The sequence below is a fragment of the Canis lupus genome, chromosome 33, assembly GCF_011100685.1.
Source record: "Canis lupus familiaris isolate Mischka breed German Shepherd chromosome 33, alternate assembly UU_Cfam_GSD_1.0, whole genome shotgun sequence".
Classification (NCBI taxonomy): Eukaryota; Metazoa; Chordata; class Mammalia; order Carnivora; family Canidae; genus Canis; species Canis lupus.
This window is the reverse complement of record NC_049254.1, coordinates 7813256-7828077: the sequence shown is the minus strand read 5'-3', so window position 1 is coordinate 7828077 and position 14822 is coordinate 7813256. Positions and strand designations below refer to the sequence as shown.

General features: G+C 39.0%; 1 protein-coding gene across 41 annotated transcripts in view; it reads left to right on the top strand.

Moving 5' to 3' along the window:
• The window catches only part of ABI3BP (ABI family member 3 binding protein), a 233795-nt gene that overhangs the window by 77897 nt on the left and 141076 nt on the right, over positions 1 to 14822 (top strand). For all 41 annotated transcript variants that reach the window (XM_038582661.1, XM_038582660.1, XM_038582640.1 and 38 more), the window contains exons 3-4: positions 3008 to 3076; positions 6366 to 6498. In XM_038582661.1, the coding sequence (XP_038438589.1) occupies positions 3008 to 3076; positions 6366 to 6498 (202 nt within the window). The remainder of the gene's footprint in view (positions 1 to 3007; positions 3077 to 6365; positions 6499 to 14822) is intronic.

Below are 14822 nucleotides of genomic sequence, written 5' to 3'. Positions count from 1 at the left end.
GTAATTGGTTGTTACAGCCTAGGCTTTATGCAAAATGACTGGTCATAACAAAAATTACTTTTAAATTGCTCATATAACCATATGTCTTGGATCATGGCACTGTCATTGGCTTCTGCATATGTTATTTTTCTAGTATTTTAGGCCTTTATTTTTTTTAAACCACTGTGGCATAATTGAATTAATGTGCATCAAGGAAGAAAATGAAAAGCTAGGCCTAAGACACGCTGCCACAGTGAGAATAACTTAAAAATAGAGATGTAGCTTTGTTTTCTACAGGTGCATCCCAGAGATGTATTAAGATGGCATTTTGGGGATGAGATTAAGATAACGCATAATTTGCACGGCCAAGTTCAAAATAAATGCAAGGCCCTTGTTTCAAAAAGCAGGAGAAAATTGTCATTTAAGCTCCTAAAGTATAAAATTTTTCCTTTCTTCCCAGTTTCTCAACTTGTGGTAGCATTATTTTATTATTTAATGTCATTAAACAAATTTTAAATTAACATGAATTTTGCTGTTTATGTTTAGATTGTGCAATGCTAGTTTTAAATGTAAATATGGGCCTTTAACTCTTCAGCAAAATCACAAATCACACCATTTGTACTTTGTAGTTGATGTGTGTATTTCATCCTTAGCAGAAGAGTGGAAATGCCCCAAACTAACCCATCTTTTTTTCCTTCACTTTCTGATATGTGGACATTCTATAACTCTGCCTTTGGCTTACTTACAAGTGATATAGAAATGAGAAGTACGGGCACTAGGGATCGTTCCAGTTTCCCCTTTTCTTCTAGGTCATCCTTTCCCGTATCAGTGGTTGCAAATATGGAGAACTAACAAGAGTAAGAAAGGACCAAGATTGCTTGGTCATTTGCTAGAATGCCATTGCCTTCTGCCTCGAAGCAAGTTTTGGTTTGGTTGAATAGCATGTCCTCACGAGTCCCCTCCATGCCCTCTTAGCCAGAGATGCAATATGCTTGCCTTGTTTGATCTTTGAGTCTTGCTGAACTCCCATGTGTTGTGGGTCCCTTGGAATGCTGTGCTGATAGGGCATTTCAATCGGTGTGTGAATGGAAGAAACTGCAGGTGCGCATATTGTTCCCGTCTCCTCTGCTCGCACACATGGCACACATGCTATATTGTCCCTCCAGACTGCCCTTACAAAACACAGATTCAGAGATAAAACTATTATGGATTTCAAGATGGTGACAGAAGGGCATATTAAACCAAGCCTGACCCCCTTCTGGACATGGGGCCCTGTGCATGTTGCACGCCCATATAGCTGATCCTGCCTCAGGGACCTCCTCTACAAATTGTAGTGATAATAGTATATGTCGAGTAGGATTGCCAGGAGGAGTAATTAAGTCACAAATGTAAAGTGCTTAATAAGTACTCTACACATAGAAAATACTGAATATAGGTAGTTTCCTAATACTTCCATTGCTTTATATCCCAAATAAATATCAAGAAATGTATTATACTCCCACTAGGGACCGTGATTTAGGTGAAGCATTCCTCGTATAAGCTCCACTAAGCAAGACAGGGTTTCAAACACGAGACTCTGAAATACAGTGAATGCTCCTTTATCTGTGTTGTGGTCATGAGGCAATTGTTATCAGTAAGCAGGTAAAGCTCTGAGGTCAGTTCAAGAGGTTACCTGGTTTACCTTATGCAGTATAATCACTGAAGCAGATTATAGCAAAGAAGGCTGTGCGAGGTGTCCAGAAAAAGACAAAGACTCACGTCCTTAAAAGTGACTAAATTGCCAGGTTGTCTCTGAGATTGAGGTCAGTTCTGTAAAGCCCCAGGCAGAGAAGCCCTCTCCTTCAAACTCAGAGGGGAGACCTTTAAACTCAGAATGAAAACAAAACAAAGCTATCAGTTCTGTCTGAGACGACTGGGAAGACCTCTTGTTGACGGCAGCATCCAGATGGAATTTGGGTGTAGAGTGAATTTCAGGATCCAGAGTTACTGAAGAACTATTTTAGATAGTATTCATCTATCAGTCCAGTAGAAATGCTTATGAAAAGCTATTTATTACGCCCAATGTGTGTTTGGCTTATTTATGTATATTTAAGTCAACCATCTTGGAAATATCAATTCAGAAAAAGGTTATTTGATAACTTACTAGCTCCTGATTTAGTGCATACTGATTGTTTAAACATCATTTTATTTAGAACCTAAATTTTTTAAAAGATTTTAATTATTTTTAGAGAGAGTATGCACATGTGCACAAGTGGGAGGGGGAGGGAGAGAGAATCTCAAGCAGACGCCACACTGAGCACAGAGCCTGACCCAGGACTGCAGGGCTTGATCTCACGATTCCTGAGTTCTGAAACCAGGAGTTGGATGCTTACCCAACTGTACCACCCACACATCCCTAAAGCCTAAATATTTTTAAAAGCAATTCTCTTTTAATTTATTTTCCATTGATATACTGTAGGTGAAAAGTATCCCAACATAAAATTGTGACTTTGTTGAAACATTGCTCACAAAATGATTGGTTGAATATGATACCAGGCTGAGAAATTATGCAAATAGGATAAAATAAATAGAACATTACAAATACTCACATGACCTTGGAAGTGAGCAGTTTCCGATCCTACAGCAGATGAGATCCTGTTGTGTCTCAAATGTCATATTTTCCTTCCCTGACCCCCTGTGAAGAGAAGGATAACAAAACAGAATAATCTGATTTTTAAAAAATCTCTTTGCAGAGAGAATTGATGAAAATGTGGTACAGTATCTGTGTCTAGCAAGTTTCAAGACCTCTCCCCCAACTCCTGTCCATTTGGTCTTGAAAATCTGGCTTTAAATTTCATTTTAAAAGCTTAGTGGACTGGAACCTTCTCAGGAAGTATATAACTTTCCCAGTTCCTGGATCCTCTTATCCACTGGTGCTGTGGTTGCAATGACTAAAGCTGGAGAACGTGGAGTTGGGACGTGCATGTGCAGTTGAGAATGTTGCTCCTTCTCAGAGAATTTTACTGATAAATAATGTTATTATTTCCAGATGCGGAGCCTAAATATCTGATTGTCGTGCGGCCCGCTCCTCCTCCAAGTCAAAAGAAGTCCTGCTCAGGTATATTTTGTTCATTTCTCAGATTTTATTAACTTTCAATCATGCCTTTTTATTTCTATCCTTGGAGACCAAGTACCTTGTGGATAACTTAGGAACGTGGATTAGAATATGTACCATAGCTGGCCCCATGTCAACAAATAACCCCACTTGCAACTTTTATGATCTGGTTGTAGAGACTGCTTGAGAGGGTCATTGTGAGGTTTCAAGGAGTTCATGCATGTGTGGCCTTAGGACAGGGCCTGGCGCATAATAACTGCTCGCTTAGAGTTAGCCCCTGGTAGCCTAGCTCTTCTTTATAGGGTGTGAACTCAGGCCTGCTCTTAGGCTTTCCAGACCTTAAGGGCAAAATCTGATATCTAACCTTGGTTGAAGGAGACTATTTACATTTCAAAAGCATAACTCCTTTATATGTATGATAAATGGGTTGGAACTCGGGTTCCACTTTCCTCCTCATCTCTCCCTTTGGACTCTTGTATGTAGCCCAACAGTAGAGCAAGGACTGCTTTCCTAAAACAGCAGTGCAAGGCTGAAACTCCCAGGAAGAGGAAGACTTGAAACAGGAGAGTAAAGAACATGCGAATAAATGAGTAGAAACACTTTCTGCATGACTAAAAAAAGATTAAAATCTTACGTTGTTCCAATTTCACTACAAAAATTTCTTCTCAGATCAAATAACCAGCCCATGGCTGTAAGAACCCATCGAAGCTAGGAATATGCTTTTACTGTCCAATGTCACATCTCCCTAACCATAATTAGTCGATAAAAATGTTTTGTTTTTCTTTTTCTAATACGAACTGTTCTTAATATTTCCTAATCATGTTTATCCTCTGTAGTACACTAGATGTCAACCAAAAAAGGATCTCTTTTGTTTGTTCTATCTTTCTAAAGGGATGAAATGGGTTGAGGGAGCATACAGATCTTTAAATACACTGAGCAAACAGGCCCTTTGCAGCTGTGTATTGACTTCTGGATGCATCAGCCAAGCCAGTTACCAGAAATCTGTTGCCATGGTCCCCTCCCCCTCCTTCTGTTGGTTTTCACTTCTTTTAGAGAAGCAGTGAACAGTCAAGCATTTTGAAAAATAAAAATTCCTTTCCCTGGCCTCTTAAGTTATCCCAAAGCATGAGGGAAATTTCAGTGACTCCTTATAACTTATAATGATAATCGTCATTTTCAAGACTTTATTTCAAAATATCTGATAAAGTTAAGAGGCATTAGTAGGATCCATGTGATTCTGGCTTCATATTTATCAAACTATTTCTTAATACAAACGTATAAAAATGTGTAAAGGATGTTAAAAGAGTGATTACACTTTAGTTACACTTTATAACTTCATTTGGTACTTCTATGATACTGGTCTTGAAATTATTTTTCCCTTTGTGATGACCAGCTCAGGAAATTGTTTCATCATGCTCAGGATATAATACCCCACCTTTCCTTTCAGGCAACGGATATAATTTTTTTGTAATCTGCATTTGAGAATGACTCAATGACTAATGCATTAACTTCAATTCATTTTATATTTGCACCCACCACATAATTTTTAATCATTTTTATATTAAGGTCCAAACTTAGTGAAATAATTATTTTATGGTCATGTAGGCCTTGGGTTCCCTTAGAGAAAGGAAAGTGTATCTTTTGTCTCCAAATGGCATAACCTTTACACATTGTGAGCCATGCCAATGATATAGTAGAAAGAAAGAAGGAAAGAAAGAAAAGAAAACTAAATTACAATTCAGAAGATGAAAATCTGATTCTTGTTCTTGCCCTTGGTATGACCCTGGATATCCTTGAAACTTCTCTGGGCCTTGTTTTGCATTTGTAAAATGAGATAGGAGTATTACACTAGTGAAAACCAACGTGGGGGTAAAGAAAGAAATATTAGAATCCCTTCAGGGAATTTTCAAACTACATGAACCCCTTACCCTCACGAGATTCTAATCTACCCTCTTTGGGAGTCAGACTTGGGCTCTTGGAATCACAATCCTACAAGACGGTATTACAGGTAGGGTTGGAAAATTTTATGAAGGAGCATAAAAGCATGTTTACCACCAAAAAAATAACTATCCTTGAGAATTGTTTCAAATATCTTTTTAAAAATTCAGCTATGTTACCATGAAACAGTTAGCCACCACTAGGCTATATAAATCCTTGGCTGAGAAGGTTTTTCACCAGAATAACAACTTCCAGAACTTAAATCTAATAGAAGCAGCAAGGATGGCACAATTTTAAGGGGCATTTGGTTCAGATAACTTTCACTAACCTGTTAGTTCCTACTGCATTAGATCAAAATAACACAAGTTCTTCCTATAGAAAATATAACAGGCAGGGTCTCATGAAGTGAAAGAGGAAATCCAATGGAAATAAAAAGAATTTTTCTGTCCTGATATCTATCCTTATTAGATATCTTCTCGCATTTTTATGTCATCTACACATTTTTAAATGAACCAATGTTGGTTTCTGTGGAAAAAGGTCTTCATTGCTCTTTATCACCGTCTGCCATTCCTGAAGTTTTGAATATCTTTGAAAATGCAAATACCTGCCCCCCCATATAGTAGAAAAGAATCTAGAGTGGTTTATTTATTTATTTATTTATTTATTTATTTTTATCACCATCACTTGGCATTACCCAAATCCAGTTAGTCCCATCAGAACAACTGTGCTTCTTATATCATCCCTACTGTTCCAGCATTATTAAGAATGTGGAAAAAAGTGTATACATTTTTCATGTAGACACTCATTGCAAAACAGAAAAACCTTATGTTAATAGTATGACAAGGGGTTTTATGCTTCTAAATTGGTTTTAAAAAAATAATACAACTCACAAGCCAGATGTTAAGCCTTCTTTTCTCATCTTTGACGTTCTTTCACACTAATTCAGTCCTAGGAGAAGGGAAACCAACATGCTTTTATTGTATTCATAAAAGAAATGAAGTGAGCAAAGGCATTTGCATTATTTATTTCACTGGTTATAGCCACAATTTTCATATTCATCCCTAACCCATAAGAAAACAAAACCTAGGTATGATTGCATATAGTTTATATGCATACATTACTACATAATGTATGCATATGTATACACATATACACAAGCAAATAAATCTCAAATGATATTTTGGTTTATGCTTAAATTCATGGGCAAAAAATGGGTTATATTTGTGTACTCTACGAGAAGAAAAGGAATTTTATGCTTTCACGCTCTTAGTCATCTTCTCGTCATTTTTACACACTTTCCCCCAATCATAAAAGTATACTGTTACCAGAATTAACCTGGATGTTACCTCCGTAGGTAAAGCACGCTCTCGCAAACCTCTCCAGCTGGTGGTTGGCACTCTGACACCAAGCTCTGTATTCCTGTCCTGGGGTTTCCTCATTAACCCGCACCATGACTGGACATTGCCGAGTCACTGTCCCAATGACAGGTAATTCACCCTAACAGAAGATATTTTTCTACCTGAAAATTTACTCTTGCTTTAATAGTATCTGTACATGCTTTGGAAGAATGTCTAAATAGGGGCATCAGCACAAAGCAGTCACCCATTAGCCATACAGCCTGTCCTGGGTGTGGGAGGAATGAAGATATGAAGTGAGGGTCCCTACCCTAGAGAGGTATTCTATCTACCTGAATAGAAAACACCTATAAGTGTTTTGTTTTGTTTTGTTTTTCCTTCCCAAAGAATAAAGTACAAGAGAGAATGAGCCAAATGGCAACCTGGGAGTATCCGTGAAAAATAATAATAAAAGCTCAGAGGATGTATGCTTGCTTCGGTAGCACATATGCTAAAAAGCTCAGAGGATGAGGCCCAAGGCAGTTAGGAAAGATGGTTAAAAGTAGGAAATGTTGGTTGGTTGAAAAGGGATGGATCTTTGATTTAACAGTTGAAGTGCTAGAAGCAGTAGTTCTCAAAGTGTGGCCCCAAACCAAGTGACATCGAAATCAGTGGGGTTCGTTTCTTAAGGCCCCCTCCAGATCTACTGAATCAGAAAACTCTGAAGTGGGGCCCAGTAATCTGTATTTTAAAAGCTCTCTGGAAGATTCTGATGCCCACTTAAGTTTGTGAATCACTGGTTTAGAAAACCGTAGGAATACACTCAGGGTGAAGATGTAGATAGAGTAAAAGCACAGGTTTGGAGATGAAGCTCTTATCTTTGTTAGCAGGACAAAATATGAAAATATATTTTTTTAAATGATTGCCATTCATCCACCCAGCAAATATATCTGGCATGGTCTATATGCAGGGCACTGTGCTACATGCTGAAGCTGGGAAATGACATGGTTGTTTATTGTAAATATTTACTGCATAATCTTTAAAATTCAAAACTTTGCATCTGACAAGCATTCCAAAGTCTCAAGCTTCACCCAAGCATTTAATTTTGTTTTTAATTTTTAAAAGACTCAGTGATTTTTAAATTATAAAAGTTTGATTTCCTTTCTAAATAAAAAAAAATGTGTTGTTGGAGTATAATTTAAATCCAGTACAAAGCACAGCTTGATCAGTTATGAGAAATGCACATGATCATGTATCCTATGCCCCATTGGGAAATAGGACATTGTCATCCCTCCAGACATTACCTTCAAGAAGCAATCACTGATTTGATTTCTATATTTCCATCATTATAGAATAATTACACATAAATGGAATCCTACAACATGTTTTTTGTGCCCATTTGTTTGCATTCAGCATGTTTTTGAGTTTCATTCATGACCTTGCAAGTATTAACAGTTCATTCCTTTTTTTTTTTTTTTTAATTTCTGACTGGTATTCCATTATGAGAATATTCCAGCATTTATTATCTACTCGCTTGCTGGTGGGTACCTAATTGTGTCTTGTTTTGGGTTATTTCTGTGTAAGACTTTGTGGCCATATCTTTTAATTTCCCTTAGATAAATACCTAGGAGTGGAATTGCTGGGTCACAGGGAAAAGTATATTTAACTTTTTTTTTTTTTTTGGCTTGACTTTTCAATTCACATTCCAAGCAATATGAGACTTCTGATTGTTGCACATCCTCACCAGCATTTCATGCAGTGAGCATTTTGCATTTTCGCTATTCTAGCATAGCAACATCTTGTTAGAGTTTTAATACACACTTCTCTTGTACTAACAATACTGAGCACTTTTTCATATGCTTTTTGGCTAGATCTCTCTTGTGTGGTGTTTTATTCTTATTTATCTAAATTGAGTTAAAAAGAAGGACCTTTAAAAAGGTTTATAAGTTCTCAAGAGTACCTGTCATATGACTTTGATTAGGAAATCTAGACTAAAAAAAATATATATTAGATTTTCCTTCACATGTTCATAGTTCTGAAGGAAGAAATTATTGGAAAAAGCCATGTGGATGATAGTGCCAAAACCAATTTTTTTGAAAAATAAGCTTGAGATGTTTCAAAGAATCTGAAGTGTTCCTTTATCACCCACCACTAAGTCCATAACTTATTTTGTTTGGAAAATGGACTCTTGAAAGAACCTGCTTTCTTGTGATAATTCCAGCTTTTACTGGATTGGTCCAGGGTGCCAGTGCTGAGAAAATTAACATTTATGGATTGCTTTCTTATTCCTTTTCATTTTCTTTCTTTAGTCTCTAATTTAAAAAGACAGAAGGGGGAAAGAAAATAAGAAAGGAAATTTGGTGCTCTTGTAGCAAAATGGAGCTGATTTTAATAGTTCCTTAACTTACTTGATAAATTCATGAAATTCAGTGACCTGCAAATTCATAGAGCAAGCTTTATATAAGATTTCTTCCCTGTCCTCAAATTTTTCCTTCAATTTCACTTGGACTTATCCCTCCATGAAAGCATTTATCTGATGCTGACTCTAATTGTAGATACTGTCATAGTTTGATAACACCAGGAAATAATAGGGAGAAGGAGAGGAACAGATGATCTGGTGAAACTAGGGTATTAACCAAGGCAATTGATCAGAAGCCCCAAGCTACTCAGACCACGGGTGCTACTCACCCTTTTGCTCACACACCCTGGCTTTGCTCCCCCCCATCAAATAGATGGTCTATCACAGGCAGAATCAATACTTAGAAAAAAGTTTTTTAAAAGGCTCCATAATAGCATATCAAGATGCCTGTAAACTTTCAAACTTGAATGAGTGGCACAAGCAAGGTATCCTTGACAGAAATAAGGGACTCCTAGGACATGACTAAAAGGGATGAATTCAATGGTAATGCGTGTAAAAAAAAAAAAAAAAAAAAAAAAAAAAAAAAAAACAGTTGGAGTACTTGTAGATTTCATTTACACGTGCTTCCTTTCTTCCTACTTAGTTGTGTTAATAAAGAGCTGGCATTTAAAATCTTGGTAGAATCTGAGAAAGTAGTAGTCCTTGTTTGTAACATGCACAGTAGTTCTAGAGCTTCTAAACACCCAAATAAATCCACCAGGATTCTAAGTCAATGTAACAAGAAGCAGACTTGGAGAAATCTACCCCTACATGATGGTGGGTTGAGTGTTGTGTGTTTGTGTGCATGTGTGTGTGTGTGTGCTTTTTTATTTTGTTTTTAGAATTTCAACAAAGGCAGTTAGAATAACAAATATTAGCTACAGGGAACGCTTACTTCTCAAAAACTGGAAGATTAATATCGGGAGTTTTTCTTTCATGACTACCTTCTTAAAAAAAATCCTTAGAATCTTGGGGCACCTGGGTGGCTCAGTGGTTGAGCATCTGCCTTCAGCTCAGGGTGTGATCCTGGAGTCCCCGGATCAAGTCCTGCGTGGGGCTCCCTGCATGGAGCCTGCTTCTCCCTCTGCCTAGGTCTCTGCCTCTCTGTGTGTCTCTCATGAATAAATAAATAAAATCTTAAAAAAAAAATCCTTGGAATCTGAATGCCCTTGGCTTGCTACAGGAACACCTGTAGCAATGATAGTCATTGTAATCTATCAAATTCTGATACTGGCACCCTGTGTAAAGTCTCTGATTCTTAAAAAAAAAAAAGAATCACTTCTCATTGATTCATGTAGCCCCATTTATCCTATGCAAAGCAAATAATTTACTGGAAATTTTTTTTCTTTATGGAAAATTTTTTTCTTTATACTCTGAAATTGGACTTTCTGTATCCAAGTTCTGTGTAGTAAGTTTCCAGGGAGAAAACCTCAATGTTTCATCTTGTTTTAAGTTTGGAAGTATTAACGGAATATCACTTTATCCTTCATGACATGTGGCTCTATTCTTATTGCACAGAGTCCATATGGGTGCCCATGTTTTTAAATCCTTTTCTGATTTCACATTGGAAGATAGATGTGCATAATTTATAGTTTTTATTCTTAATAGGCTCTGAATGGAAGGATGTACACATTTGTCCTCAATATAGCCAAGATCCAAAGAGAGCTTTCCAAATTGGCCCAAATGAAGAATAAAACATGTTTTTAACCAAAATTTATTTCCTCATTAATAGCTTATTTTTTCCTTCCCATGTTTCCAGCTTGTTAAAGTGTTCAAGATTGCCTTAGTTCTCACTCCTTAGCCAACTTATTAAAGCTTTGATTTGTTTAGAAATCCTTTTCACATTTCCTAACTTTTTCATATTATATTTATTTACTGTTAATATAGAGTGAGGCCCCTCCTTTCTGGCCAATCCAGAGCAGACCCTCATCTTTCATTTTGCTCCCTCCAAGTTTTTAAGAAGCAAGTATTTTTGATGTCTGTGCATTTTCACTTGATCGAGCCCATTACCTTGTTACCCATTTGTCTTTCCAAGTAAATTTTAAGCTCTATAAGGAGAGGGACCATGTGTATCTTAACCAGCTTAATCTTCCCAGTCCCTGAGTCAGTGTCTGGCACATAGTAGTCCTTCGGTAAATCTTGATGCTGAATGAATAAAGAGTAAAATGCCAGCATCTTCTCTTTGATGTCTCACCATTGCTTCAAACTTAACACAAAGTCAAACTCCTACTTTTTCTCTTGATATATCTGCTCCATTTCTCAGTACTTTCTGAAGTTCACTCTAACTTAAAGCTTGATTCATTTATTTTTTTCCTCTCCTCCAGCTAATGAGGCCCCAGGTTTTATTGGTTCTGCCTTTGGGAAGTACTCACATCAGCGTCTTCTATTTCCCCACGTCCATGCCAATAATTCTAATTCAGACACTTGTCACCTTACCCTGGTTCCTGGGAATCGCATCCAGGCTACTTTATCTGGCTTCTTACCTACTCCAATTCATCCTGACTTCTGCAATTTGGAGGAAATTTTAGATTATCCATCATCAGCTCACTTTCTTCACTCCAGGTTTATCTTTCTTCTCTTGTTTCCAAGGAACACATTTCTGACTTCATACAGTGCTCCCCATCTCATCCCTTCCAGGCCCTGTAAGCCTGCACCCTCACATTTGCATCTTTGCTGACACTGGGGCCCTGCCTCCTGCTTGCAAACATGTTGGAGATTTCCCTATCCCAAAACAACATCTTCAATTGATCCTGAAAGCTCTTCCAAGGGATTTTTCAATCTCTTAATTCCACAACTTCTCAAAGTGGTCCTGGTTTCTGTACCCCCCTATACTCTTTATTCCCTTTCAGTGGCTTCCCTTCCCTTTCTATCACTCCACGGAAATATCTCTTTGTGGTTACCAATGATCAATGAATTGCTAAATCCAAAAGAATTTTTGCAGTTCTTAACCCTTTTTAACCTCTCTGTGGAATTGTTGGCCGTCTTCCTTTTTTGATACATAAAAGTATTTTTAAGTAGGCCCCATGCTCACCTTGGAGCCCAATGCGGGGCTCAAATTCACAGCCTTGAGATTAAGACCTGAGCTGAAATTAAGAGTTGGATGCTTAACTGACTGAGCCACCCAGGTGCCCCCTTTTTGACATTTTTACTTAGATTTTCCTCTTAGCCTTTTCTTCTTGTGCCAGTTGTTATCCTACCTCCCCAGAATGGAATAGTTTTAACCTTGGATCTCTCATCTTTGTTTTCCCCTTTAACCCATGGTGCTGTCTTCACTGAGTAGAACAGTGCTTCCCAAATTTTGCATGCAAATACAATGCAGATTGATTGTGTAGGCCTAAGGAAGAGACTGAGATTCTGCATTTTTCTTTCTTTCTTTCTTTCTTTCTTTCTTTCTTTCTTCTTTCTTGCATTTCATTTCTTGTCGGGAGGGAGGGAGGGGAGGGAGGGAGGGAGGGAGGGAGGGGCGGGAGGGAGGGGAGGGAGGGAGGGGAGGGGAGGAGGGGGGGGGAGGGGGAGGGGGGGGGAGGGGCGGGGAGGAGGGGGAGGGGAGGGGAGGGGAGGTGGGAGGGAGGGGAGGGGAGGGTGGGGAGGGGGGGGGGGGGGGGGAGGGGAGGGGAGGGAGGGGGAGGGGGGGAGGGGAGGGAGGGGAGGGGAGGGAGGGGAGGGAGGGAGGGCGTGGGGGGGAGGGGGGAGGGGGAGGGAGGGAGGGGGGGAGGGGAGGGAGGGGGAGGGGAGGGCGGGGGTGAGGGGGGCGGAGGGGGGGGAGGGGCGTGGCGGGGGAGTGAGGGGCGGGGAGGGGGTTGGTAGGTAGGTGGTCGTTTGTTGTGGTGGGGGAGGGGTGATGATGTTGTGGCGGGGAGGGAGTTTCTTGTGGCTGTTCTTTAGGTATGTTTTGGTCAGTTTTTTTCGTTCTTTCTTTCTTCTGTCTTTTCTTGTCTTCTCTTTCTTTCTTTTCTTTTCTTCTTTTCTTTTCTTTTCTTTTCTTTCTTTTCTTTTCTTTCTTTTCTTTTCTTTCTTTTCTTTTCTTTCTTTTCTTTCATTTCATTTCATTTATTCATGATAGACATAGAGGGGCAGAGACACAGGCAGAGGAGAAGCAGGCTCCATGCCCAGAGCCCCATCACTGGACCGATCCAGGGACTCCAGGATCACGCCTGGGGTAAAGGCAGGTGCTGAAACGCTGAGCCACCCAGGGATCCCCAGATTCTGCATTTCTAAAAGATCACAGGAAGTGCTGATGTTGCTGTTGCACTGAGAGCAGTGGGAGTGACAAGGATGTAGATGTCGGGTGATGACATCTGACCTTGACTCACTTCCAAAGTTTCTAAGACTATATTTTTAGTTCACGGAATTCTCTCCATTAGAGGGGCCAAATAATGGTGGTTAGTACCTCAAACTCCAACTAAATTCGTATCTTCTACACTACCCAAAGACTTCCTTTCCATTCCCTTAGTTTCCTTCAAGTTTGGAAATTCAGTTTTGATTTGTATTTATTTTTCTTAGCACCCATATCCCATAATGAATTTAGCCTCATCAATTCTTTTGTGGAAATAACTTTGATCTATTTTCTTCATTTTGCTTCTTCTATGGTTCATTCCTTTGTTCTCTCATATCTGGACTACGGTGCATTAATTGAGATTTTTCCCTCCCACTTCTCTCTAATTCTTCCCCTGCTGGTAAGTCTCGCCTCCATCACTGCTCACCAGCTGGAGAATCTCTACCAGCTCCCCACTCCCTGGTCAAAGAAATCCTAGAATCTCCTATACAATCTATCTCCAAGAATGTATGAGTCGTGTTCCTGCCATGAGTTTTAAATCTAGATTACTTTGTTTTCTTGGACCTACGTAGGATGTCCTGCTTTAAATCACACTCTGAGATGGGATCTGTCCATTTCAACAGTTCAGGCTGCCAAGTGCCATACCCAGCCACCCTCAGGACCCTGTGCTTTTCATCCTGACTTCTTTCGTTCTATCCATTTGTACACCTACCCCCTTTCATTCTATCCATTTGTACACCTACCCCTCACTATACTATACTTAACTCATTTTTGAAGTTTTTACAATGTCCTGCTCATTTTCCATTGTATGTGGATCCTAGCATCATGCTTTATGCTATCATTTGGTCAGGCCATCTAGCTCTTGAACCTCTTCTGCAACATCTCCCATCCAGAGTCCACAGTGAGTATCTCCAGCAATGGTAACCACATAGACATTGAGGGTACAAATTCTGGTCAGACTGACCTAAGTTCAAAATCCTGCTCTATTAGCAGAATGGCCTTAGACAAGTTACTTAAATGCTCTAAGCCTTGATTTTTTTTTTAATCTGTAAAATGGAGTAATAATAATACTATCTAATAGAGTTGTCAGAATTTAATGAGATACATGTAAAATGGTTAAGTGGCACATAGCACTCAATAAATGGTACTGTGTTTGCTATTCTTGTTGGTTTGGGTTTTATTTGCTTTATTTTATAACTACCATTTCAGGCAAGCTATTCCATTTTAGATAGTACTAAAATCACTTATTCCTTTTTGCTGGTTTTTAAGCCAGCTACTAGTAAATGATAAAGAAGGATCTTGGAAATTTTTGACCAGCTTGAAAATTATTTTAAGAGTCCAAAGATAATAAAGACCTAATCTGATCCCTTAAGTGCCACATAGAAATAGAGAAGAGACAAGTAAAAGAGGGATCATGCAGGGAAACCTAATTGGGCTTGAGAATGGACTGCACATGAAGGGAGAGGGCACCTGAAGTCAACAGGAATAGGTGCAGATTTGGAGAAGAATATGAGTAGATTTTAAGGTAGTTGGGAAATTCATGGAGGATTAAATCATTAGATTTGATCAAAAGATTTTATTAACAAATCCGATACCAGATTACAAGGATTACAAGGGTTTAGGCGTCATGAGTGGTGAGAAAGTGGGATAAAGTAGATTACTTTGAACAAATTTTTGTGTTGGCAGTATGTGGGTGGCTCAGGCGGTTAAGTGTCTGCCTTCCACTCAGAGCATGATCCCAGGGTCCTGAGTTCAAGCTCCCTGTTGGGCTTCCTGCTCAGCCAAAAGTCTGCTTGTCCCTCT